At 44.9% G+C, this 27596-nt stretch overlaps 1 protein-coding gene across 1 annotated transcript in view; it reads left to right on the forward strand.

Moving 5' to 3' along the window:
• The window catches only part of lyst (lysosomal trafficking regulator), a 77103-nt gene that overhangs the window by 39854 nt on the left and 9653 nt on the right, over nucleotides 1–27596 (forward strand). Inside the window, exons 15-38 of the mRNA XM_037678125.1 lie at nucleotides 1510–1755; nucleotides 4268–4441; nucleotides 5117–5266; nucleotides 6922–7059; nucleotides 7159–7357; nucleotides 7444–7575; nucleotides 9107–9731; nucleotides 9822–10002; nucleotides 11655–11824; nucleotides 11919–12149; nucleotides 12290–12456; nucleotides 14846–14998; nucleotides 15078–15239; nucleotides 17014–17205; nucleotides 17304–17515; nucleotides 17601–17810; nucleotides 22535–22711; nucleotides 24092–24168; nucleotides 24270–24458; nucleotides 26617–26762; nucleotides 26834–26930; nucleotides 27028–27089; nucleotides 27193–27248; nucleotides 27321–27473. Coding sequence (XP_037534053.1) covers nucleotides 1510–1755; nucleotides 4268–4441; nucleotides 5117–5266; nucleotides 6922–7059; nucleotides 7159–7357; nucleotides 7444–7575; nucleotides 9107–9731; nucleotides 9822–10002; nucleotides 11655–11824; nucleotides 11919–12149; nucleotides 12290–12456; nucleotides 14846–14998; nucleotides 15078–15239; nucleotides 17014–17205; nucleotides 17304–17515; nucleotides 17601–17810; nucleotides 22535–22711; nucleotides 24092–24168; nucleotides 24270–24458; nucleotides 26617–26762; nucleotides 26834–26930; nucleotides 27028–27089; nucleotides 27193–27248; nucleotides 27321–27473 — 4299 coding nt within the window. The remainder of the gene's footprint in view (nucleotides 1–1509; nucleotides 1756–4267; nucleotides 4442–5116; nucleotides 5267–6921; nucleotides 7060–7158; nucleotides 7358–7443; nucleotides 7576–9106; nucleotides 9732–9821; nucleotides 10003–11654; nucleotides 11825–11918; nucleotides 12150–12289; nucleotides 12457–14845; nucleotides 14999–15077; nucleotides 15240–17013; nucleotides 17206–17303; nucleotides 17516–17600; nucleotides 17811–22534; nucleotides 22712–24091; nucleotides 24169–24269; nucleotides 24459–26616; nucleotides 26763–26833; nucleotides 26931–27027; nucleotides 27090–27192; nucleotides 27249–27320; nucleotides 27474–27596) is intronic.

A 27596-nucleotide genomic window follows, 5' to 3' on the forward strand; every position in this document is an offset into this window, starting at 1 on the left:
CTAGCAAAAGCAGCAAAATACTAGCAAAAAGCTAAAAATACCAAAATTCTAGCAAAAGCAGCTAAATACTAGCAAAAAGCTTAAAAATGCCAAAATGCTAGCAGAAGCAGCAAAACATTAGCAAAATGCTAAAAATACCAAAATGCTAGCTCAAGGTTACCAGCAATTAAAAAAAAAACACAAATTAAAGCCTAAAAGCAGCAATACGTGAGCAAAAAATTGCAAGGTGGTAGCTTTATGCCATAAGTACCAAAACATCACCTAAAAGCTAAAAGGAGCTAATTACTAGATACACATTCAATGTAGCAGAATGTTAGTTAAAAGCTAAAAGTAACAACACGTTATTTGTAACAAAAAAGTTGGTAATAGTATTAATACACTAATAAAGGGTAAAAGTAAGAAAATGGAGTGGAACGCCTAAAAATAGCTTAAAGCTAATTAAAAGTAGCCAAACCTAGCTCAAAGTGAGCTGGCTTCTTGTTATTATTTTTTTAATGTCAAATGTCTCAGCTGCTGCGACACAACAGTTTACTGTAACTGGCTAATAAAGTACCAATCATATCACAAAAGTTAGCTAAATGCAAAAGGTTAGTTAAAACCTAAAATGAGCTAAATGCTAGCTAAAAGCTACATGTAGTTAAAGGTTAGCTAAATGTCAAAATACTTATTGTAGCAAAAAGGCAACAAAAAGTAACAAAAGGCTAGCTTGAAACTAAAAGTAGCAAAAGGCTTGCTTAAAAGTAAAAGTAGCTGAACAGTAGCTAAAAAGTAGTTAATGTACCTTGCTTTTTGTTCATCTTGTGTCAAATGTCACTACTGAAAAAAAGGTGGGCAAAAGTATTAATAGGCTAGCAAGAGGCTATAAGTCGCAAAAGGGGATTGAAACAACTAAATGTAGCTAAAAGCTAATTAAAAGTAGCTAGACTTAGCGCAAAGAAGCTCTAACAACATTTTCTGCAAGAGATGAATAAAGTACCGCTCTCATCCAAATAGTTCTTGTAAATGTAGCAAAAGACTAGCTAGAAATAAACGTAGCAGAACAGTGGCTAAAACATTAGCAGTAGCAATAGTGTTACCTTAAAGCTTCAAGTAGCTGAATGGAAGATGAATTAATGTAGAAGACGAGAAATAGAGCAAGTCTGCTGAAGTGGATTTCAAAAAGGATGTTTTTGAAATAAAGTAAAAGATCTTGAGGTGTTTCAATGGGGATATTATTTATGTATATCTAAAGGTAAATATGTCGGAAAGTATAAAAGTTACAAAAAGCAAAAGTCACAACACCCATCTCATGAATGAGCCGAAAATTTTGAAACGGGAAAGGATAAAATATGCGGTCGTAGTAAGATTACAAAACGTATGGACGAACATGGAACAGGACATCCGTGGTGTAAATGCTGAATCCGTGTTGATCCTCGTCTTTGGTGAAATCTTCCAGACCTCCTCTGTTTTTAACTAAAGTAAAATGTTGCAGTGAATTGAAACAAAGGAACACTTTCTGTTTGTGTGCAGGAGAGCTTGGCGGTGGTTTACGCCCCCAGCAGTCCAAGAGTCTACACAATCTACGAGCCAGTCATCAGACTGAAAGGTCAGACCAAGACCGTCGTCACCCAACGGCCCTTCAGCTCCAAAGAGGTCCAGAGTGTCTCTCTGGACCCCGGCGCTCTCAGAGCTCTGCTTCCCAGCCAAACCCACGGCCTGCAGAGCGTCCTGCACAAGATCGGAGGGACGGGAACCTTTGTCTTCCTCTTCGCACAGGTTGGATTATTTCATTCCCGGCGAAGCTTCGCGCTTACGAACCAGAAGTCGTCTTTTATCTTGCGTAGTTTTTTTATGAACTCCCGACGAGTAACGTCAGATTTTTAATGTGCTGTTTGCATAGTGGGAGCTAACTGTTGGGATCCATTTTTCTTTCATACGTTTTTCAGCGCAACTCTCATCCCACAGTTTTCAGCTATTTCAGCTAATCGTAAATCAAAACGTTCAGCTTTTTCAGGATGATCCTGTTATGACTTTTGGTATTGGTGCAACTTTAGCTTTTTGAAATATTTAGCCTTTTCTGCCACTTTTTTCTCATAGAAAATGAGTTGAGCTGATTTTACATCCTTCAAATCTTTAGATCTGTTTACAGCCTTTCACATTTTGTTCTGCTTCAGCTTCTTTCGGCTTCCTTGTGCAAATTTAAGAATTTTTCAGCTAATTCCAGCTGTTTTTTTAGCTGTTTTGTGCTCCTGTCAGATTCTTTCTGTTAGTTACAACATTTTTGTGCTTCTTCTTACTTCTTTCTGCTCATTTCAGCTTGTTACGCTCCTTTCAGCTTATTTCTGATAGTTTTAGCTTTTTCTACTATTTCAGCTACTATGTAGCTGATTTATGCTAATTTAAGCTTTTTCAGCTAATTCCACATTTTTTGCACTCATTTAAACTTTTTTCAGCCTAGTTCAGCAAAAATGTGCTCTCTCCACTTTGTTCTTGTAATTTCAGCTCCTTTCTGCGTTATTAGCTACTTTTCAGCCTTTTTTATTTATTTACTTAAACTTTTTTCAGATAATTTCCACTTTTTTGTTCTCAGTTCTGCTTCTTTCACCCTAATTGGGCAAACATATTCTTTCTGCATTCATCTGTTAATTTAAGCTTGTTCGACCTTTTCAGCTACATTTTTAGCTCATTTTAGCTGTTTTCAGATAAATTCAAGTTTTTCATGGTAATATCTGCTAATTTCAGCCTAATTAACATCTTTCTGCTAATTTCAGCTTGTTGTGCTCCTGAAAGTTTAATTTATGTCAACAAATATTTAGCTGTTTTATGCTAATGTTAGCTTTTTCAGCTAATTCCACAGTTATTGCACTCATTTCAACTTTTTTCAGCTTAATTCAGCAAAAATGTGCTCTCTCTCTCTACTTTTTAGGTAATTTCAGCTGTTTTTCAGCAAGTTCTTCATTAATAAGCATTCACACTGCATTTTCGCAGGAGATGTAATCTCTCTAGTTAATTTAATTTCACTCTTCATGCACCCGTTGAAAGGCGGTATTGGTAAACGGCGTGAGGCATATTCAGAAGGCAGTTTCATGAAATGGCCACACAGGCCGGTCCAACTTTAAGCTTCCTCCAGAGACGTGGAGCCGAACTCCGCTTGGCTGAAAGTGTCGGACGTCTCCCTCGTGTCGTTTACTAAACATAATGAATTAACTCACACTGGCGATCCTTTTTGTGGCTGACTGTTTTTTTTAAACTACAAAGTTGCTGTGCGTCATCGTCAACGTTCTCTTGCGAACAAATCTGTTGTTTAATCCCTCGTCATCAGTTTGTCGCCTCGCCGACGGGCCCCTTCTCTTTTGTTTTTATTTACGTACGCTTGGGTCCATTTTTTGAAAGCACAGAATTTATTTTCGCTTGTATGCAGATGATTGTCACGTTTATGTCCCTCTTAAGAAGGACTAATTTTGTCTCGAGGACTTTAGGACCTGGATGGCTCCAAACCTCTTACATTTGTTATACACACCCCGTGTGGTACATGTGGTGGAACGAGATTATGTACACAGTGTCCCAGTTGCATCCAACAATAAAATGTAAAAGAAAAACAGTAATAAGATCTAAGATATGAACTAAGAAAAACATCAGCTAAATATTCACTAAGCACTCATAACATAAAAACACTAGTCGAACAGCAGCACGGACATGAGTCTGAGCAGATGAGCACACATATTTATTTATTATACTTTATATTTTGGGGTTTTTTCTTGAACTTTTTTGAATTTACAATGTCCTGGATGACTGAGAATCTTCACCAGCTATTAATGACACAGTCGGCCTGCCATATTGCCCCCACCTTGGTTCTCCTCGCTGCTTGGAGCAACCATCAAGTGGACACTGATCTAAAATATGATCATCAAATCAGGGCCGTGGTTAAATCGAGCTTGTTTCAGTGAAGGCAGCTGTCTAACATCAAGCTATTTCTTACAAGAGCTATGTTCGAGATGTTAATCCACTCCTTCATCAAAGACGACCAGAACACAACTCGGTCCTGAACTGAGGCGTTTTGTGAATGAGGCGATGGGCTCCGTTCATACGTCAATAAACTTTCTTTTGTCCCGCCCAAAACTTCTTATCCTCTCTCAAGAGTGTCGTTCACTTTTCATCACCCCAGCTCAAAGGTCAAGATCGCAGATCAAGGTCAAATGTTATACAAGCTCTTTGCTTGTCTGGGCCATTGCTATAGAATGCTGTGTAGGAGTTTATAATGTTTGAACTTTTTTTTTTCTTCTTCCAGACGGTGGAGCTGAGTAACTGTGAGAAGACCCAGGCTCTGGCCCTCCAAGTGCTGCTCTCTCTGTGCAAGCACAACCAGCACCGCATCCACGAAATGGACTGTTACCATGGTTACGCCATGATCCACCAGGTCCTCATCAAGTCCAAATGTACCGTAGGATACCATATGCTGAAAGTGAGTCACACCTGTAGGAACAGACCTACACGTTATTTTTCTCCCATTAACCGGACCCAGCTGGACTCGGTGGTTTCGGTGACCCGCTGTTCCCTCGCCCTCTAGCTGCGTCTGTAATGGAGCTGTGTGATGGTTCTGGGCTGAAATGGATTCTGTGTGAGTGGATGAAACTCTGAGCCCCTGCGGGGTTTCACCACAAGTCTGATTGCTCTTGACTGCTCTGCTCTTTAGACTTTTACTTCCTGTATCGTGAGTGCAGGTCCACTCTGGTTAACAAAGGGCCCCGCTGTGCCACTGTTGGCACGTTATATCACTGTTTAAAGCTATTGTATTCAATCTGCAAGTGATATTTGTGTTTATATCTTCATTAATGTAGCGCCTTACCCTCGTCATGCTGTTTAATTAGATGGGTTTAAGGCCGACGGCTCCTGTGTGGTACCTCAGAGACATAAAACACTGAAGACTTATGAGCACTGCAGTGAGCCGGTCGCAGATAATAGACTTTAATCGATAAAGACAAGGCTGCTCAGCAAGTAAATGTCATTCACTTTAATTGAAGGTCTTTGGTAATTTTATTGGTTTTCTTTGTCTTTCCTTCTGCATCTGTAAGTTCAGGAATGTGCCTGATTATGTGGAACAGCGACTCCTGAACTGGCTGTCCTTCTGTCTCTGTAGACTTTACTTGACGGGTGCTGCAGTGGGCCCATTCTCGTCCTGGGTGACGACGGTCAGTTTCGACTGGACGCCGAGTCGACCGCTGTGGTGCAGGACTTAAGGTTGCTCTCTGACATCCTGCTGGACTGGAAGATCTGGGCCAAAGCTGAGGTAAACCTGAAGTTCTTCCAGTTTCAGACCAGTTGTCGGTCTGTCGGCAGGTCTTTCTGGGTGTGTTTACTTGTGCGAGTACTGACTCTGCGTTGTTTACTGTGTACTTCATACTTTGTGCCTTTTTAGCTGTTCATATTAAAATGTTATCTCGTTCAGGAGATGGGCCGTATGTCTTTTAGTTTATGTAACTGTTGTATTTTTAAACATTTTAATTTTCAATCATTGCTCCCAGTAAAACACTTTTTTTAAATATAAATGTTCTGTTTGTAATCTGCTTTAGCTACTTGGCTCTAATTTTGTCTTCTTATGCTACTTTTAATTTTTAGGTACTTTTCTGCTACATTTTTTTTTTAGCTACCATTATAATTAAATTTTTCATCTGCTACATTTAGCTTGTTGCTTCTATTCTACTTTTACCTTCTAGCTACTATTCTGCTAATTTTAGCTTCTTGCTGCTTTGCTGCTTCATTTAGCTTTTTGCTGCTATTCTCCTACTTTTACCTTCTAGATGTTATTCTGCTAATTTTAGTGTTTTAATGATAATCTGCTCATTTTTAAGCTTATTGCTATTTTGCTGCTACAATTAGCTTTTTGATACTATTCTCCTACTGTTACCTTCTAGCTACTATTCTGCTCATTTCAGCTCATTGCTACTTTGCTGCTACAATTAGCTATTTGCTGCTACATTTAGCTTTTTGCTGCTATTTTACTACTATTACCTTCTAACTATTATTCTTCTTATGTAGCTTCTTGCTACTTTGCTGCTACATTTAGCTTTTGCTACTTTTCTCCTACTTTTACCTTCTAGCTACTATTATGCTATTTTATTTTGCTGCTACATTTAGCTTTTTGCTACTTTTCTCCTACTTTAACCTTCTAGCTACTATTCTACTTATGGAGCTTCTTGCTACTTTGCTGCTACATTTAGCTTTTTGCTACTTTTCTCCTGCCTTTACCTTCTACCTACTATTCTGCTTATGTAGCTTCTTGCTATTTTGCTGCTACATTTAGCTTTTTGCTACTATTCTCTTTTACCTTATAGCTACTATTATGCTATTTTTAGCTTCTTGCTATTTTGCTGCTACATTTAGCTTTTTGCTACTTCTCTCCTACCTTTACCTTCTACCTACTATTCTGCTTATCTAGCTTCTTGCTATTTTGCTGCTACATTTAGCTTTTTGCTAGTTTTCTCCTACTTTTACCTTATAGCTACTATTCTGCTATTTTTAGCTTCTTGCTATCCTTTTGATAATTTTACCTTCTAGCTAGTCTTTTATTACATTTAGCTAGCATTTGAAACATTTTAGCTTTTAGCTAGCCTTTTGCTACTTTTAGGTTTTAGCTAGCTTTTAATATGTATGGCTGTTGGCTAGCACTTTGGTACATTTAGCTTATAGGTAGCCTTTTAATACTTTTGGAATTTAGCTATAATTTAGCTATTTAATTTTTATTTTGTTTTATTTAGCTTTTGGCTTCTGTTTTGCTACTTTTGCCTTTTCATTAATATTTTCACTTTCTTTAGCTTTAACTGTTCTGCCCCTTTTAGCTTTGACGACTGAGCTTTAGCGTCTTCAGCAGCTTTCAGCGCTCGGTGTTCACGCTGAGTTTACAGACAACCTAACCTTTTGATGTTTTTGTGTTTGTGTTGTCAGTGTGGCGTGTGGGAAACGCTCCTCGCTGCTTTAGAGATCCTCATCAGGATGCAGCACCCCCACCAGGTGTACAATATCCGGCAGTTCCTGAATGCTGAATTAGTGCATCGTTTCCTGCTCACCTGCCAGGTGCTACAAGTAGGTCTTTGTAATAACGCTCCAGTTGTAGTGCTTCTCTTCAAACCCCCCCCCCCCCCCCCACCACCCACCCACCCAAAACCCCACACTCCTCTCAAGGAGCATCGAGACGAGCATCTAACAGCCATCCCTCCAGAGGTGTGCCTGTCCTTCATCAAGATCATCCAGGAGGTGCTGGGATCTCCTCCGGACATGGATCTGCTAAAACTCATCTGCAACTTCCTGCTGGCCGTCCACCCGCCTACCAACACCTACGTCTGCCACACTCCATCCAGCTTCTACTTTTCACTCCACACAGGTGAGGGAGCAGCTGCACACGGCGCCTCTGGATCAAAGTGCCATCGCCGTAATGCGCCGAGTTCTTTTGATGTCTTTGTTTGTCAGATGGGAAGCTGTACCAGGAGAAGGTGCAGTCCATTATGTACTTGAGACAGCACTCCAACAGCGGAGGAAGGTCTGCCAGCAGCTCCGTGGTGTCCCTCTCCCCGACTGTTTTTGCCGATGCCCCTCATGAAGGTACGTCAGCTGCAGGAGTGACACCCGGCACCAAAGAAGAAAAATACACACAGCTGCCATCAGAAGTCTGCTTACACTCATCATGGCATGAGTGTCTTTAAATCTGGTTAATGGTTTATTTAAACCATTCTTCTCCCAGGTGATTAAATGTTAGTAATAAGAATAAGGTGCACAAATTAGCACTTTTGTTTTTCTAATCCACACAAGCTTAAGAGCTACAAGCTTTTTGTGTCCATCAAAATGCTTGGCTGAGGTTGAACTGCTCTTTGTGGCATAACTGGTAGAGTTCATTTATAGTAGTTGGCTTCTTTGGGTGGTGGCTCAGTTGGTAGAACTGTTGCCTCTCGACGAGAAGGTTGCCGGCTCGAGTCCCAGCTGGGGGCCTTTCTGGGTGGAGTTTGCATGTTCTCTCCGTGCATGCGTGGATTTTCTCCGGGTACTCTGGTTCCCACAGACCAAAAACATGCATGTTAAACTGATTGGTAACTCTAAATTGTCTCTAGGCGAGAGAGAGGGTGAATGATTGTTTGTGTTGTTTGTCTCTTTGTGTCCCTGTGATGGACTTGCGACCTGTCTAGGGTGTCCCTGTCCCCCGCCTCTCACACAGTCTGCTTGATATGGACACCAGTGACCCCTGCAACCCGGAAATGAAGAAGCGGGTAAAAGATAATGGATGGATGGTTCATTGGTTGGCTCGTTTGTTGGTTGGTTGGTTTGTTGGTTGGTTTGTTTGTTGGTTGGTTGGATGGTTCCAATCAGAAACCAGTTTTGACGTGATTTTGGGCTGATTTTTGTTGTTGGAACACTCAGTTGTATCTGAGCTACCTCTACCACATCATGATGCTGCCACTACCATGTTTGACAGCTGGTTCATTGTTCTTAACTTTGAAAGTCTCAGCTTCACTGAAACGTTTTGTCTTCATGGCCAAACGGTTCAATCTTTGTCACATCAGGCCATAAAGTTTTTTTTCCAGAAAATATATCTCGTCCATTGAATTTGAAAGCGTCTCTTTTGGAGGAGGGCCGTGTTTCCCGGTCGTCACCCTCTCAGTCCACAAAGATGTAAAACTGGCTTCACTGCTCCTTCGGTCTGGGGGGGTCAAATGAGCATCGATCAGACCATTCAGTGCTGTCGAACAAATCCTTTTATCCCAGCACGGAGAATCTACCAGCTTCAGTCAGTCGTGCTCACTAAGGAGAAGTTAACACAGAATTTTAAAGATTTTAATGAATGTGTGTGTGTAGTTATGGAAAAACCACAAATAATTGAACTTAAAAAAAATGACTGAAGTCTTTTATTGTAAAATCATTGCCCCCTGGAAGGAGAACCATTTAAAATAAAACCATTAAAAGCCCAAATTAAAGTAACATTCATGATGAGCGTGTGTTGACGTCCTCTCAGGTTCAGCTGACTAATTAAATTTAATTCCAGGTCTTGGGCATGTATTGGGTGATAATTCTGAACACATGATTAGTTTTACAGAATTTCTAAAGTTTAAAGAAATTCAAACAGACTTTTTTTGTTTTCCAGGCCATCAGCACGCTCCGTCCCCTGAACATGGAGGAGACGATCAGTCGTTACGCCCCCCTAGTCTGGCTCCGTCCCCGTACTCCTCTCCTCTGCTGACCCCTCGGCTCGGACACGGCAGCTCGAGCGAAGCGGCTGAAGGAGACGGGGTCTCCCTGACCTCTCAGAAAACGCTCAGCAGCACGGACACTCTGAGGAAGGCCGGAGGTGACGAGCATCTCCTGAGCAGCTGCGAATCAGCCAAGACGATCTGTGACCCTAAGGACACAGCAGAGGGGGCTGCGCCGCGCACCCCGTCCATCAGCGTGGAGGAGGACCGAGACGAGGCGGCTGAAGTGGACAGTCTGGCAGAGGGCAGCATGGGGGGCACGGAGTCTGAAGACAGGTTTGATTGGGCCAGCGATGAGGCGCCTCGCCGCCCCGACAGCCTCAAGGGCATCCAGTCCTTCCAGAGGAGCCACAGCAACCTGGCCAGCCTGGGGCTCGCCTTCCCGTTTCCTAACGGTTCGTTGGCGGGCGCCCGCTGGCCCGGCTCAGCCGACCGAGGCTCCGTGCCTGAAGACTGGGAGAGCTACACCTACTCTCCGGCCTACGAGAGGACGCACAGCAAGACAGAGTCCAACGACAGGTGCACACGAAACCCATCATGTTGTTTCTGAGTTGTGTTTAACAAGTCACAGTAGAACTTACTGAAACATCTAAACGTTGTGCCTCTCAGGTCCAGTACAGAGGACTGCTTGGTGCTGGTGTGCCGCGGACTCTACGATCTTCTGAGGGGCGTCCTGTTGCTGTTGCCTGACCTCATGCTGGAGGAGGTCATGGACAAGCTCGTCCAGCCGGAGGCTCTGGTGGTCCTCGTCAATCACTCTTCACCTCTCATCCAGCAGGGAGTCATGAAGGTTGGCTTCTTCTCTGTCGAGTCTTTAAACTTAAAAAAGGCAGAAAGATCTCGTTTTTCAGTCAGTTTTCCTGGATCGGTGTCTGCACGACGCACGTTTAGCTCAGTAAAATCCCCACAATTGATTCCAACACATTTGACAGTGATGTGAAAAAGTGTTTCCTGATTTCTTTTTTTTTTTCCATGTTCGTCACTTAAATGTTTTAGATCATCAAACAAATTTAGATATCAGACAAAGATAACTCAAGTAAACACATACAGTTTTAAAATAAAGGCCTTTAATATAAAGACCCAATTACTGCCAAGAGCGTAGCGACGACTCATCCAAGAGGTCAAACGAGACGTCACAACAACATCCAAACAACTGCAGGCCTCAGTTAGTGTTCATGATTCCTCCATAAGAAAGAGTCTGGGGAAAAAATGGCCAGCATGGCAGATTTACGAGACGAAAACCACCGCTGAGCAAAAATAACATAAAGACTCATCTCAGTTTTGCCAGAAAACAGCTTGATGATCCCCAAGACTTTTGGAAAATCCTCTGTGGACTGACGAGACAAACGTTGAACTGTTTGGAAGTTGTGTGTCCCGTTACATGTGCCATAAAAGTAACAGCATTTTATAAAAGGAACATCAGACCAACAGTGAAGCATGGCGGTAGTAGTGTGATGGTCTCGGACTGTTTTGCTGCTTTGGGATCTGGAAGACTTGCTGTGGTAAGTGGGACCACGGATTCTGCCGTTTACCAAAAAATCCTGAAGGAGAAAGTCCGGACGTCTGTTCGCGACCACACGGGTTCTTCAGAAGGACAATGATCCAAAACACACCAGCAAGTCCACGTCTGAATGGCTTAAAAAAAAAAGAAGACTTTTTGTCGTTTGTTTATTTGTCATATGCAGATCAACACAAGGTCAACAATACAATGAAATACTCGGGACGAGAAGAACCATCTCAACTCTCCCAAAAAAATAAAAAAAAGAAGAAATACCAAAGTTTGCAACAAAAATACAAAAACAAAAGTGTCAAAAGTGAAAAAGAAATGCATCTACAGCAGCACAGTCCTATTAGCAACATGGTCCCGTTAGCAGCATGGTACTGATGGAACATAGTACTTTGGAGTAGTCCTGACCTGAATCAGATTGAGATGTTGTGGCATGACCTCTAAAAGGTGGTTCAAGCTCAGAAACCGTCCAACGTGGCTGAACTACGACATTTCTCCAAAAAAGAATGGGCCACAATTCCTCCACAGCGCTGCAAAGATCTCGTTGGCAGTTAAACGCTTGACTCTAGTTGTTGCTGCTAATTGTTGCCCAACCAGTTATTGGGTTTAGGGGCAACCACATTTTTACAAAATAGGTTTGGACCCCCCCCCCCTCCCCCAATAAAGACCTTGATTTAAAAAACCATTTTGTGTTTACGTGTGTTATCTTTGTCTAATATTTAATATTTATTTCATGATAAGAAACATTTAAGTGTGACAATAGAAGTCGACTTGGGAAACATGTTAACATGTTTATATGAGGACAGATAGCAGGGCTAGATCCAGAACCAGGACTGAGTTTTCTGAGCCGGGCTCTGTGGGTGCAGGTGGGTCGTAAACGAGGCCACAGACGTGAACTCCCGGGCTCCAACGTTTGTTCTGATTCTCTGTCCCAGCTGCTGGACGCGTATTTCAGCAGAGCTCTGAAGGAGCAGAAGGAGAAGTTTCTGAAGAACCACGGCTTCTCGCTGCTGGCTAACCAGCTGTACATCCACCAAGGCAGCCAGGGGCTCCTCGAGTGCTTCCTGGAGATGCTGTTCGGAAGGCCCATGAGCCTGGATGAAGAGTGAGTCCAGACACAAGCAGGGATGTGTAAAGTACCTGCTTCGAATCAACGTTACGAGTCTAGCACAAAGCATTTTTCTCTTGTTTCTCTCCAGTCTGGACCTGGAGGAAATGGAAAACATCTCGCCCTTCAGAAAGCGCTGCATCATCCCGGTGCTGGGTCTTATCGAGAACTCCCTCTACGAGAACTCCTTGGTGCACAACATCCTCTGCATGCTGCTGCAGCTCGTCAACGCCGGCCCCAAGCTGGCTGACATCCTGCTGGACCACGGGCTGCTCTACGTGCTCTTCAACACCCTCTCCACCCTGAACGGCATGGAGAACTGGTACGTCCGCCAACAGGAAGCAGTTCATTCAAACACCGCCAGTAGTTTTGGTTTCAAGCTGCTGGATTAAAAAAGAAACAATTAATCCTCTTCCTTTCGGCTGATAGACTTCTCATTATTCTTTTTGTTGTTCTCTGCAGCATTCCCCTGAACGACTACAAGCTCCTGGTGTGTGACGTTCAGCAGATGTTAGTGGCTGTGACTATCCACTCCTGCAGCTCCTCAGGGTCCCAATACTTCCGCATCATCGAAGACCTCATTACTTTGCTGGGATTCATGCAAACCAGCAAGATGCGGCGCACGCAGGGTGAGGACTGGAGTCCTGAAATGCAACACACACAAATGACGCGTCGCAGCGACGAGCTCTGCGCCAGGAAAATAACAACGTGGCTTTTATTATTTACAACTTGGAGGGAAAAATATTTTACGTCTTAAGTTCCTTTTTCTTTTTTCAGCTTTCTTGTAGATCTGCTGTTTATAAAAATATGAGATTAAATTATTGTTTTTACATGCTCGGTCATCCAGGTCATGACTAATTTAAAAAAAAAAAAAGGTTAAAAACAGCCGGACTTCTGTTCTGAAGATGAAGACGTTTCACTTCCTATCCGGAAGGATTTATCACTTCTAAATGTCTGCAGTTTGTGGAGTTCACAGCTTTAAAGATCTGCATGAGAGGCTGTGTTCTTAGCTTCAGCTGCAGGTTAGACTGGAACTACTCGCCCTCACAGTGCAGTCTCGGTCGGCTCTTTGTCTGCCTGGCTCCCAGAGAGCCGGGGGCAGTGGAGCTGACCTGGGATCAGGCCTGATGCTGCATTGTGTTTTTGAATGTTGAAATCTGAGACCTCCTCCTCTGTTTAAAGTTGTTGTTTTTATTTCCTCGTAAACGGCTTCACTCCCCCCTCAGACCGTTGTTACTGCGTTTACAGAAACAGCAGTTTTATCGTTCCCCCGTTGCGGAGTGATGAGGAGGAGTTGGAAATAAATCTCCGTTCGCGCACGCTAACTTGAAAAATAAGTGAGGTAGCGACTTCCATTTTGGTTTGTGGCTACAGCTAAGCAAAAAAAACAAAAACAATCACTATTAAAAAAAAAAAAAGGGTTGCCACGTTGAAATTATGTGCGTGTGTGAACGGCCACCCCAATCATTGGAGGAAGTTCTGCTTTCTAGTTTCTATATTGCTCATACGTCGGGGAAACTAAACAGCCACTGGCTAAAAGGATGGACCAGCACAGAAGATCAACATCATCAGACCAGGACTCTGCGGTCTACACTCATCTCCAGGCCAGAGGTCACTCGTTCAGGGATGAAGATGTTCACATCCTGGACAGAGAGGAACGATGGTTTGAGAGAGGAGTGAAGGAGTCCATCATTAAACTGGTGGAGGCTGTGGAGGACGGAATGTGACAAAATTAAACAAATAAAAACATAATAATGAAATGAATCATTTAATTATTAAATACAGCATTAAACATGCAATTATTTATTTAATAATTTATTCAATTATTTAATTTTGTCACATTCCACCCTCGTGCGTCACCATAAAACTGTTAACTGTCAGTCTCACTCATCAAACTCAGTGGGCGGGACTAACGTGAGCATGTGAAATCCTAAAACGTTCGATAAGCCGTAAGTGTTTCACGAGCATTATTAATATAATACTTCGTACCTTGCACACAGGCCGGGGTTTGCGATCCACACTGCTGCATTGTGCCGTAGGTCCAACTCTGTGGAGCCTCAGTGTTTCTTAGTTTAAATTTGCTGCTTCTCATAAAAGCGCGTCTTCTTCTTTACAATTATAGTATGAAAAAAGGTTCCATCTAAAAGCACGTAAACACATTTACCGCTTCCTAAAGTTTTGGAATACATTTTCTGGCCTGTGGATCAGTCGATTATCTGTGGTCGATTTGTCTTCGCTCGCTGTGAGGAGCAGCCAGTCAGGTGTTGGGGTTAGCCCCGCCCACTGAGTTTGACGAGTGAGGTTGACAGTTCGCATAATTTCTTGGTGTCACTGGAGGGTGGAAGGTGACAAAATTAAATAAATAAATCATGAAATAAATAATTTAAAAGGTACATTTAATGATCTAATGATGTATTTAATAATTAAAATGATACATTTAATTGTTATGTTTGTATTATATATTTCATTTTGTCACATTTCATCCTCCATAGCAGACCTCCATGTTCACCTGTCCCCCTCTTACAAAGCTGTTATTGCTAGTATCACTCAGCCATCAGGGCACTAACGATCAATTGTTAGGCTCGTGGTCCTTTATCATGTGAACAGCTAGTTCTGGATTTCAGCAGCAAACTGGTTGATCCGCTATGAGAAGGTGTTAGTTTTCTGCAGCTCCTCAAACTGAAGAAGTCTTTTGGATAAAAGACGAAACATTTCAACAAACAAGAATCTGTCCAGATGACCTGACTTAACCTTGTTAGATTTATCTACCTGGATTATTGAGCAGCATCCGGACTTTTCCTACATAATGTTTTTTTCTGCACCAAGTGGGCAGGAGTAACACGGTTTAGAAAAACAGGTAGGGTTTTTTTTTGTTTTGAGGCTGATGACGGTGGTCATCGGTCATCAATGTAAACGCAGAGAAGACCTTGACTGGTGTCTTAAACTTCAAAGATGCTAAAAGGATGACTTTAAGAATTAAAAATAAATATCCTGAACAATCTTATTGTCTCCGTGCAGAAATGGCCGTGGCCCTGCAGTTCCGAGTCCTCCAATCAGCCGTTGAGTTCATAAAGACGACGGCTAACCAGGAGCCTCAGAAGCCGAGCAGTTCCGTCAACGCGCCGAGCTCCCCGCACCACGCCATCTATCAGAAGCGTAAGAGCATCGCAGGTGAGTTCTGCGAACCGGAGCGGTTCTGCCCGGCCCGAGCGTCACGGTTCATTCATCCTGTCCTCGTCCTGACCTGAAGGTTCCGTTGCCGTGAAAGACTCCATTATCCCCCGCATCCCCAGACAGCACTTCTGCTCCTACGGTCAGATCCCCGCGGTCTCTCCCTTCAGCTTCCTGTCCCAGGTCTCCCCCCTCCCCTCCCCCAGCGGCGCTCCATCCTACACGCTCCACTGTGACGCAGGTAGCTGGGACCTTCCTCCCACGCCATGGGGAATGTCTCCCGTCTTTGCAGTGAACTCCTCTCTTCCCCCCCCCCGACGCTCGCCTCGGGGGTTAATTTGCCCGGTACGCCTTGAGCGCTGCCGGTGCTTCTGTGTGTGAACACCCGAATGCTTACCTGAGTCAGGGTGAAGCATTCCAGCTCAGTTTTTAATCCTCATAAGCATTTCTTTACAAAATAAACTGCAAATATTAGAAACTAATTATTCATAACCCTTGAATTTTTCCACACGTCATGTCTTAACCAGAAACGTTTAGGATTTTATGTGATGGACCATAAATATCCTTTGATTTAAACCGTTCTTTTAACGCTCTGTATGTTGAAATAATAATCCACCTGCTTGATAACAGTTTAATTAGTTTAACTTCCACTTATGACTGGATACAAAGCTCGAATAATGCAGCTTAATTCAATTCAGTTTATTTATATAGCACCATATCACAACAAAGTTGTCTCAGGGAACTTTACAGGAACATTCACATAAAAGCCAATTTAGTAAAGTTCTCTAAGGAATCCAGCAGACAAGTTGAATCTTGGCTTCGTCACAGTCTCCCATCCTGAGCAAGCACAGTGGCAACAGTGGAAAGGAAAAACTCTTTTTAAAGGAAGAAACCTCCAGCAGAACCAGGCTCGGGACAAGCGCCATCTGCTTTGACCGGCTGGTTGAGAGAACAGGAAGGAGAGACAGACGAACATAGAATGGTAGGTCCAGGTATAGGTGCAGGTGTATCTGAAAGACAAAAAAAACACGTTAAGATAGAAAAAAATAATTACAAATACAAATACAAAACAGGTTGAGTAGAGTAAGTAAAGACAGTAGCAGAGTGAAAAGATGTGGTCAGTTTGTCCTCCAGCAGTCTAAGCCTATAGCAGCATAACTAAGGGACACCTCAGGAAACCCAAGCCGACCCTAACTATAGGATTTATCAAAAAGGAACGTCTTAAGCCTAGTTTTAAAACTGGATAATGTGTCAGCCTCACGGACAGAGATTGGAAGTTGGTTCCACAAGAGAGGAGCCTGATAACTGAAAGATCTGCCTCCTGTTCTGTTTTTGGAAACTCTAGGAACTGTGAGTAAACCTGCAGTCTGAGAGCCAAGTGCTGTGTTAGTAAAATATAGAACAATAAGATCTGTAATATAAGATGGTGCTAGGTTGTTGAGGGCTTTGTAGGTTAGAAGTAGGATTTTGAATTCTATTTTGGATTTGACAGGGAGCCAATTAGAACTTAATGATAGACAAACGTGACATGTGAGAAATATCTTCTCAGAGAAGACACGTCAGGCCACTGGAGGAGTCTTTAGTTCAATCTGGTGAACCTCGATTCGTGTTTTTAATATACTTTGCTGACTGACGATGACAGGAGGTAAATATTTGTGTGACCAGTCATAATTTTAGGACACTTCAAAGCAACGCTGCACTCACTTCTGAGTCAATTTTTTAGCAAACACAACCGTTGTATTTTTTTCCACATTCTGATGATGGATTAAACGTAGCTCAAATCTTGGGTTATTGTTTTAACCTAACCCTGCTTTAAACTTCATAGAGCAGTCTAGTGTGCTCCTTGGCCTTCATGATGCTGTTTAATGACTAATGTTCTGTAACCGACCTCTGAGTATCAGAGGATCAATACTCTCCGGTCTGACTCATAAAATCTCAGTGAAGTGTGGAAAGATCTGGAGGTGAATACTTCTCCAAGTAGTCGTGCACACCATCAACTGATGTTCTGCTTGTAGGCCGGCGCCGGTTCTCTCTGGCCCAGACCGACTCCCTCCTGATGCGGATGCGTTCTGTCGCCAGCGATGAGCTTCACCAGATGATGCAGAGGAGGATGAGCCAGGAGAACCCCATCCGCGCCAGTGAAACGGAGTTCGTCCAGCGGCTGCAGAGGCTGGTGGTGCTCGCCGTCAACAGACTCATTTACTACGGTGAATATTATATACACACACACACACACACACACACACGAGTTGTTGCCTCTCATCTTCACAGTCTGACCCCAGTTCTGTTTAAACGCATCTTTCAGACGTGAGCGAGGATTTATTCGACCTGCTGAACATCCCGGACTCTCCGGACCACCAGCCCTTCACGCCCGAGCCCGGCGATCAACCTCACGACGAGAGTTCTTCCTCCTCGGTCCCACACTCTCCGATTCCCTTCACCCTGCCGCCCGCCAACAAGAAGAGCTTTCAGAAAGACATCCTTAAACTCATGATGGACGGGATCAAAGTCAGCCTGGTATTAAACACTCCTGACAAATCTACACGTCTCCAAGCCGGCCGTGTGTCTCGACTAAGCTGGTTCTGGTGTTGTGGGCCCACAGGGCAGCACAGGTCGTGGTGGAGCTCCGAACCATCAGTGGAGGAGAATCCTGTGGTCCTGTCGGGACACCTTCAGGGTCCAAATAGGTCGTCTTCTGGTGCACACGCTCAGCCCCGCGCTGCCTCTGAGCGACAGGAAGGAGGCGCTCGAGTTTGTGTTCGATCCTAAACACATGGATATCCTGAAGGAGAGCCTCAGCCCCGGTCTGGAGGTGAATCTAAAAGTTATTCTGGAATTTATATATTGTTTTTGATGCATGCAGTCTGTCTCTGTGTGTTGTGCAGATTATTTGCTTGTATAGACCTGGGAGTCTTCATTATCACCCAAAAGGAATGGCAAAGGCACACGATAATATTTGTTCTCCTGTATCTGTCTGTTACCAAAACATCTCAAGAACCACTGGATGAATATTAAAGAAACTTGAAGAATAAAAAAAACTGGATGAGCCTCTCCTGCTGAACACCTGTAGAATCAACCCCAATTTTAATTGTCTTAATTTCTTTATCCTTTATTTAACCCCATGATAAATCCCATTTAGATCCCTGATCTCTTTTTCAAGGGAGGTGTTGGATAAAATAAATATCCTTTCATCATCTGTTTACTCAAATAAGCCACTCTGAATACGAGAACACGAGAAGATATTTAGACCGGTCTTTACTTGCAAGAGTAGATGGTAATCAGGAAGCTTTTACTGATGTACAAACATTACATGCTTTTAGCCTCATCAGTGAGAATCTGTGCCAGACAGTGAGGCAGGAAATGCTTTAATACAACAGAGGCAAGGTCAAGACAACCTCGGCTTTCCAGCTTACAGACTATCTGAGGAAGCCGGAGAAAACCCACGCAGAACGCAAGGAGAACATGCAACCTAATCCTAATCCAGGGCTTAAACCTAAAGGCTGCTACATACTCGGGCATACTTCACTTTGCAGAGGTCCGCGCGTACCCGATTAGATTTGACGCGGATGTCCGCAAGCCATGTCCACGCAAAGATCAATGTGCGCAGTGACCGCATGGCTCACGGAGTACACACAGTACGCCAGAGTATGTGGGAGCTTTAAGACCACCTTGATGTGAGACAAAAGTGCTGACCACTAATTTATCATGGTGCCCAATTTAAGATGACTGCCACGGCCAATTGACCTTGAAAAGCAACTATAACTCAGTTGTCCCCCGTTAGAGCGAATAGGGGACTTGGAAATATCGTCTGTCCGTTCATCTTGTAAGCTGGGTAACATGAAAAACCAGTGAGTGACTTCCTTTTTGGTGTGTGGCTGCAGCTAAGCATAAGAAAGGTCCCTATTGAAAATTAGGTTTACACGTCAAAATCCAAGATGGCCACCGCCATCCATCCATCCAAACATATATATATATACATATATATATTCCCATGGGCTCACCACCTGTGGGAGGGGCCAAAGGGGTCGGGTGCAATGTGTGATGGGTGGTGGCCGAGGGTGGGGACCCTGGTGGTCTGATCCTCAGCTACAGAAGCTGGCTATTGGGACGTGGAATGTCACCTCTCTGGTGGGGAAGGAGCCTGAGCTGGTGTGTGAGGTTGAGAGGTTCCGGCTAGAAATAGTCGGCCTCACCTCAACACATGCCTCTGGCTCTGGAACCAGTTTCCTTGAGAGGGGTTGGACACTCTTCCACTCTGGAGTTGCCCCTGGCGAGAGGCACAGAGCAGGAGTGGGCATACTTGTATCCCCCCCGTCTTGGTGCCTGTACGTTGGGGTTCACCCCGGTGAACGAGAGGGTAGCCTTCCTCCACCTACGTGTGGGGGGACGGGTTCTGACTGTTGTTTGTGTTTATGTACCAAACAGCAGCTCAGATTACCCACCCTTTTTGGAGTCCTTAGAGGGTGTACTGGAGAGTGCGCCTCCTGGGGGCTCCCTTGTTCTACTGGGGGACTTCAACGCTCACGTGGGCAATGACAGTGAGACCTAGAGTGGTGTGGTTAGGAGGAATAGCCCCCCTGATCTGAAACCGAGTGGTGTTCTGTTGTTGGACTTCTGTGCTCGTCATGGATTGTCCATAACGAACACCCATGTTCAAGCATAAGGGTGTCCATATGTGCTCTTGGCACCAAGACACCCTAGGCCGCAGTTTGATGATCGACTTTGTTGTCATCTCATCTGATCTGCGGCCGCATGTCTTGGACACTTGGGTGAAGAGAGGGGCGGAGCTGTCCACTGACCACTACCTGGTGGTGAGTCGCTCCAATGGTGGGGAGGATGCCGGTCAGACCTGGCAGACCCAAACATATTGTGAGGGTCTGCTGGGAACGTCTGGCAGTCTCCCATGAGATGGAGATTTAACTCACACCTCCGGGAGAGCTGTGAACACATTCCGGGGGAGGCGGGGGACATTGAGTCTGAGTGGGCCGTGTTCCACGCCTCTATTGTCTAGGCGGCTTATCGGAGCTGTGGCCGCAAAGTTGTCAGTGCCTGTCGCTGCAGTAACAATCAAACCCGGTGGTGGACATCGGCGATGAGGGATGCTGTCAGGCTGAAGAAGGAGTCCTATCAGGCCTTTTTGGCCTGTGGGACCCTGGAAGCAGCTGATGGGTACCGGCAGTCCAAGCGACATGCGACTCGGATGGTCACTGAGGCAAAAACCCGGGCGTGGGAGGAGTTCAGAGAGGCCATGGAGAATGACTTCCGTACAGCTTCGAGGTGATTCTGGTCCATCATCTGGCATCTCGGGGGGGTAAAACGGTATGCCACTAACACTATTTATAGTGGAGGTGGTATGCTACTGACCACAACTCGGGATGTCGTGGGTCGATGGGCGGAATACTTCGAAGACCTCTTCAATCCCACCGGCATGTCTTCCACTGAGGAAGCGGAGCCTGGGGACTTTTGGTTGGGCTCTCCAATCTTTGGTGCTGAGGTCACCGAGGTGGTTAAAAAGCTCCTCAGTGGCAAGGCCCCAGGGGTGGATGAGATTCGCCCTGAGTTCCTTAAGGCTCTGGATGTTGTGGGATTGTGTTGGCTTACACGACTTTGCAAAAATGCGTGGACATCATGGGCAGTTCCCCTGGATTGACAGACTGGGGTGGTGGTCCCCCTATTCAAAAAGGGGGACCGTAGAACGTGTTCCAACTACAGGGGGATCACGCTCTTAAGCCTCCCTGTTAAGGTCTAATCGGGGGTTCAGGAGAGGAGGGTCTGTCGGATAGTCGAACCTCGGATTCAGGAGGAGCAGTGCGGTTTTCGTCCTGGTTGTGGAACACTGGACCAGCTCTACACCCTCAGCAGGGTCCTAGAGGGTGCGTGGGAGTTTGCCCAACCAGTCTACATGTGCTTTGTGGACTTTGAGATGGCATTCGACCGCGCCCCTTGGGGAACCATGTGGGGGGTACTCCGGGAGTATGGGGTACCAGACCCTTTCATACGGGCTATTAGGTCCCTGCATGACCGGTGTCAGAGCTTGGTCCGCATTGCCGGCAGTAAGTCTGGCTTGTTCCCAGTGAGAGTTGGACTCCGCCAAGGTTGTCCTTTGTCACCAATTCTGTTCATAACTTTTATAGACAGAATTTCTAGGCACAGCCAAGTTGTTGAGAGGATCCATTTTGGTGGCCTTAGGATCACTTCTCTGTTTTTTGCAGATGATGTGGTTCTATTGGCTTCATCAAGTCGTGATCTACAACTTTCGCTGGAGCGGTTCGCAGCAGAGTGTGACGCAGCCGGGATGAGGATCAGTTCCTCCAAATCCGAGGCCATGGTCTTGAGCCGGAAAAGGGTAGAGTGCCCTCTCTGGGTTGGGGAGGAGGTCCTTCCCCAGGTGGAGGAGTTCAAGTATCTCGGGGTCTTGTTCATGAATGAGGGAAAAATGGAGCGTAAGATTGATAGGCAGATAGGTGCAGCGTCGGCAGTGAAGCGGGCGCTATACTGGTCTGTTGTGGTGAAGAGAGAGCTGAGTCAAAAGGCGAAGCTCTCAATTTACCGGTCGATCTACGTTCCTACCCTCATCTATGGTCATGAGCTTTGGGTTGTGGCCGAAAGAACGAGATCAAGGATACAAGCGGCCGAAATGAGTTTTCTCCGCAGGGTGTCTGGGCGCTCCCTTAGAGATAGGGTGAAAAGCTCGATCATCCGGGAGGGACTCAGAGTAGAGCCGCTACTTCTCCACGTTGAGAGGAGCCAGTTGTGGTGGCTCGGGCATCTGGTTAGGATGCCTCCTGGATGCCTCCCTGGTCAAGTGTTCTGGGCACATCCCACCGGGAGGAGACCCAGAGGAAGACCCAGGACACGCTGGAGGGACTATGTTTCTCGGTTGGCCTGGAAATGCCTTGGGATTCCCCCGGAGGAGCTGGCCCAAGTGGCTGGGGAGAGGGAAGTCTGGGCCTCCCTACTTAAGCTGCTACCCCTGCGACCCGACCCCGGATAAGCAGAAGAAAATGGATGGATATATATATATATATATATATATATAAATATATATATATTCCTCAAATGATTTGGGTGGCTGAGGATTAATGGGGGTGAACGCCACCTTTGGCAACCCCCTGGCTCTGTCTCTGCACCTGGTGGTGAATAAAGTTGCTCCCTCAACTCGCCAGGATCCGTCACACTGCGCTGCCTCAAACAAGAAAAATAGAAATAAAAACTCCCTCTGTTCTTCTCCACAGTGTAACTCCTACTCACGTGAATGTCTTGCACCAAAAACATTTAGGTTTACTTCATTCTTTTTTCAGTTTAATCCAGAAAAACACTCATCTCATAAACTACAAACATTCACTTTTCAAATCCCTCAGCGACAGGGCCGTGTGTTTTTACAGAAACTCAGCTAATATTTAGTGCAGCAACACTCTTACAGTGTTCCACGACTCTACGTGTAACTTAACACTCCTGCTTTGACGTGTTGTAGATGTTCGCTCTCTGCCTACCGTTTGTTTAATTTCTCTCTCCAATTCATTTTTTAAAATTCAGCACGGGCCAAAGTTGTCTCTGTACCTGTACAAGATGCTGCACGACCACAAGGACGAACTGACCAGAGAGGAGCAGAACGCCGTGGGCGCCTTCATGACCTCCCTGAAGCTGTGTGGCCATCGCTGCATCCCCCCCAACGCTCCGCACAAACAGGACCTGCTCAAGGCCATAAAGGAGGTCGGTCCCTCGTTTTGGAGAACACGGCCACAGATCGAGTCAAAGTCCATCACCGTGCTGTACCAGCTTAATTTATAAAGCCCTTAAAACAACAACAGAACGAAAACTAATGCAAAAACTAAAAACAAAGTGAAAACAAGCTTATAATAAAAACATAAAATCAAGTGAAACTAACTAAAAGGTAAACAGATTTTAAGAAGTGATCCAGAAACAGACAGGAAGACGTCCAAAGGCAGGTCGTTCCACATTTTTAGGAACTGCAGTAACTAAAGTATGATCCCTCAATACTTACCTGAGACGAGGTGAGGGAGCATAGGTGTGTAACGGTTCAGAGAGGGAGCCAGGGGTCTGCAACCTGCGGCTCTGGGACCACATGCGGCCCTTTAGTCCCTCTTTGGCGGCTCTCTGAAGCTTTCACCAAAACTTAATGAAATTTAATTGTATTGATTTTTATACACACAATAGAAAAGGTTAGTTTGGGCAGTTTTATTGTCAATTTTTTGTACATTTTTGCTCAGTAACTATTGTTAAGTTAAGAACTTTATTGATCCTGCAGGAAATTGTTGAAGTAGTAAATTTCTTTCGGCTGCTCCCTTCAGGAGTCACCACTCGCATGAAAGATTTGGCTATTTGTTTTACGCCGGATGTCCTTCCTGACGCAACCTGGGCTCGAACCCGCAACCTCAGGATTACAGGACCGTGGCACTGACCGCAGAGCTACCGCAGCCCCGCCCATTACTTATTATTCCTCACACAGGCCTGCAGAGTTCAGTGTTGTAATTTTTATCAAAATCGGTATAAACTATAATTATTTTCCTTCTTTACATGATATGATTTTTTTTTGTCTTAATGTAAAAATATCAATAAATTTAAAAATTCATTTATAAGTTTAGTTTTATAATGTTGCCCCCACTGGCCAGAAAAGTCTCCCTCCAACAAACTCGGTGGCCCATGGGCCATGAGTTGACAATCACAGCTGAAGCAGGTTTTGTGGCTCCAGACACGTTTTATTTAGCGAGTGAAGGAGCAGAAATGAAAGAGAGAGAGAGGTTGCAGACCTCTGGGCAAGGCCATTAAAGGCTTTAAACATACATTTATTAAATGAATTTTAAAACGTGCAGAGAGGCTAAAAAGAAAAAAAAATGGGGAACGTGCTCATTTTCTTGTGCCAGATACGTTTTGGACTCTGATGCATGTTAGAAGTTCTGAAGACTCGTGTCTAAGATCTGCGTAGAATCAAGATTTATAAAAGTTAAAATTTATAAATGTCAACAAAACAAGACGGATTAATAAATATTAATCTGAGAGAGCTCCAAAGATCAAACCAAATTAACTTAAAAACGCATAAATAAACAAAAACGCATATATTTGTTTTCACAGGAGAAACTGAAATATGAAGCAGAGGAGAAAACCAGTAAAGTGGCTTGGGAAAAGAAACTGGCCAACACTCAGAAGAAGTGAGTCGGTGCTTCTTCTTCTTCTTAATAAAAGAAAATCGAGGCAAGAACCGTGTTTTTGTGTAAAATCCTCCTTCTTTTCTTTCCCTCTTGCGGCTCAGTCTCATCCAGAGGCTGGACGGGAAGTCCAAAGACATTTCGAAGATTGCGGCGGACATCACTCAGAACGTGTCCCTGCGGCAGGGCATGGAGAGGAAGAAGGTGATCCAGCACATCAGGGGCCTTTACAAAACCGAACTGAGCGCCAGCCGCCACTGGCAAGAGCTGGTGCAACAACTCACACACGACCGGTGGGTGTGAACACGCACCTCTGGGCTCTAGTACTGTTACTTTTTAAAGTTGTCGAGTACTCTCTTCCTCTTGCCCTGGTAATGTTTTTATCGTAGCGTGAACATGTCCAGTATTGTAGTATCACTGAGTTCTGCTTCTACAGTGTACAGAGTACGCGTGTCCTTACTGACTGGCTCTGGTGGCTTTTTAATTTCTGAAGCTCCACAATATAATTAATTATTAGGAATGGTCGTGGTATACTTCCTGTCATCTCTGAATGAAAGCGACTGAAGCATCTCCTGGAGTTTCAGGATTTACTCGGGGAAAATTCAGGGGGTTTGTTCTCGTGAAGTGCCAGGAGCTCTGAAAGTGACTGCCGCAGCTGATCGACCATAGCAAACACCAACGTGGCTGAAGCTCGGCCACTTTGGCAGGTATTGAGCTAAAAGTTGATGCGTTCGAAGCTGAGGGTCATTCGCAACACGCACTCGGAGCGTGGCATCAAGGGCGACTTGTTGCTGCGACTTTGATGTCGGTTCTAGATTAGGGAGGTGTTTGTGCATCTCTTCAGTGTTTACCTTCGCCTCGGGGCGTTGCACCCCCAAGCTGGATGCTCCTCTTTGTCCATCAGCAGATTAAATCATCGGCTTGTACTGGGTCTGCTCCCGTTCCGTCTCCTCGGCTACATAAACCTCCTCCGGACTGCTTCACTCCCAGGACCACGACTCGTTGTCCGTCTCTAAAGCCTGCACGGAACAGGACAAGTTATTTCAGTTTGTTTCTCTGTCGACTTAAAATCATCTCCAGTCTCATCTACAAATGGAGTCAGTTTTATTAAACATATTTAAAGGTATTTTAAAACATTTTGAGAAACAGACGTCAGGTTCAGATCATGAATCTGGATAACTGCAGGTACAGTAGTCCCTCGCTACTTCGCGGTTTTTCAAAATAAGATTGGACATGACACAATTGGCTGATTGATGGATGAGCCATGGGTTGTTTATTTAAAATAAATTATTTTAAATGATTTTGCACCATGTGTGTAGTCCACAAGTGCAGGGGAAAGCTCCCTCCTGCAGCTGATCAGCTGATCACCTCTGCCACACACACACGTCTCCTGCCGCAGCTTTGTGAAGAGTTAACCCTTTGCTGTCCAGATGCACCGATCAACTTGTCTTCCAACTTAAAATTCAAAGTATGTCACATCGTAAAAATCATCATAATCACAAAATATAAAAGTGTTAAAAGTTATTTTAATTATTTTAGAACTTCTGTGTCCAGTTGTTTCAGTGTAATTGATCAAAAAGTACATTTCTGCCCCGTGCTGCAGAGCTGAAGCTGCGTGACATCCCTTTGCTGTCCTGCTGCACTTCTCTTCTCTACAATGTAAATACTGTAACATTTTAAATAATCAATCCAGTCTGCATGGATTGTTTATTTAAAATGTTACAGTATTTAAATTTAAATTGTTTATTTAAGGAGGGAGATTGGGAGTAACAGGTGATGCAGCCTGGCACATGTCATGACAAAGTTTACTGAACTTGAACCACTGTATCCTACTTTGCGAGTTTTCACTTATCACAGGTGGGCGTGGTCCCAAACACCCGCGATAAACGAGGGACTACTGTACTGACTTCCATTTTGGTGTGTGGCTGCATCTACGGTTAAGAAAGGTTCCTTTCACGTCAAAGTCCAAGATGGCCACCAACATTTGTATCTGTAAACTGACCACCACCATCATTTGAGGAAACTCTGCTTTCTAGTGTTTGAATTTGCTTTAAAGTAGTTTCCTTAAATGACTGGGGTGAAGATTAATCTACGGTGGCCACCGTTGGCCACCCTTTGGCTCGGTCATGGCGCCTGGTGGTGGATAAAACTGCTCCCTCCACTCACCAGGATCCGTCACTCTGTGCCGCCTCTGACAAAAACAAACAATTAAATAAAAATAAACACTGCTGTTCTCCACAGTGTGACTTCTACCCACTTGAATATCTTGCACCACAAACATTTAGGTTTACTCGCATACCCTGTTCAGTTCCCATCCAAAACAACACTCGTCTGGAAAACGACAAACATCCACTGTCCAGATCCCTCAGCGACGGGGACGTCGGCGTTCAAAGTGGTGTTTGTGCAAACAACGAGAAAATAATCCGGGTTTGTTGTCCTGTTCTGTTTCAGCGCCGTTTGGTACGACCAGACGTCCTACCCCATGTCCTGGCAGCTGGACCCCACTGAAGGTCCGAACCGGGAGCGACGACGGCTGCAGCGGTGCTACCTCACCATCCCGAATAAATACCTGCTCAAGGACCGACGCAAGCCCGAAGGTGGATAAACTGTCTTTGGCAGAACGTAGTCGAGCTTTTTCCTCCTCGATTAATTTGATCTCCATGTTCAGACTCGGTGAAGCCGCCGCTGTCCTTCCTGTTCGAGGACAAAACCCACTCCTCGTTCTCCTCCACTGTTAAAGACAAAGCCACCAGCGAGTCCATCAGGTGTGGACATTTTGTGACTCAGACGTTGGACAAATAAATGTCCGGCAGACGTCACCAGGTGCTTGTGTTTTATTGTTTTAAATGTTTGCGTCCTCAGGTTCACCAGACGGTGCACCAGTGTCGCCCCCTCCAGAGAGACGGCCGGCGAGCTCCTTCTGGGTGAGACCCTGACCGTCCCTCACAAGAATAACCTCACTAATCTTACCTCCTCGTGTTCGTCTCCTTGTTTCTGAACTGAATCTGTGTCTGCGCCGCCTCGCAGGGAAGTCCGGCATGTACTTCGTGGAGGACAACGCCACAGACGCTCACGACAGCCAGGTAAACCCCGTTAGTTGTCGTCACGGCGGTACTCGCGGCGAACGAGCCCCTCAACCCCGTTTGTGTCCGCAGAGCCTCCACGGGGAGACGGAGGCTCCTTCTTTCTCCTGGACTTACGAGGAGATCAAGGAGGTGCACAAGCGATGGTGGCAGCTCAGAGACAACGCCGTGGAGATATTCCTCACCAACGGCAGGACGCTGCTCTTAGCGTTCGACAACACCAAGGTGAGGCCGAGGAAACCGTGTCTACTGAAGGTTTCACATCATCCCCGACCGAAGACGACCTTTACCCTTCCTCTTTTTATCCATCACATTTAAATATTAACAGACATGGACTGAATTTAAAAG

Source organism: Nematolebias whitei, chromosome 1 (assembly GCF_014905685.2).
Source record: "Nematolebias whitei isolate Nwh7 chromosome 1, NemWhi1, whole genome shotgun sequence".
Lineage (NCBI taxonomy): Eukaryota > Metazoa > Chordata > Actinopteri > Cyprinodontiformes > Rivulidae > Nematolebias > Nematolebias whitei.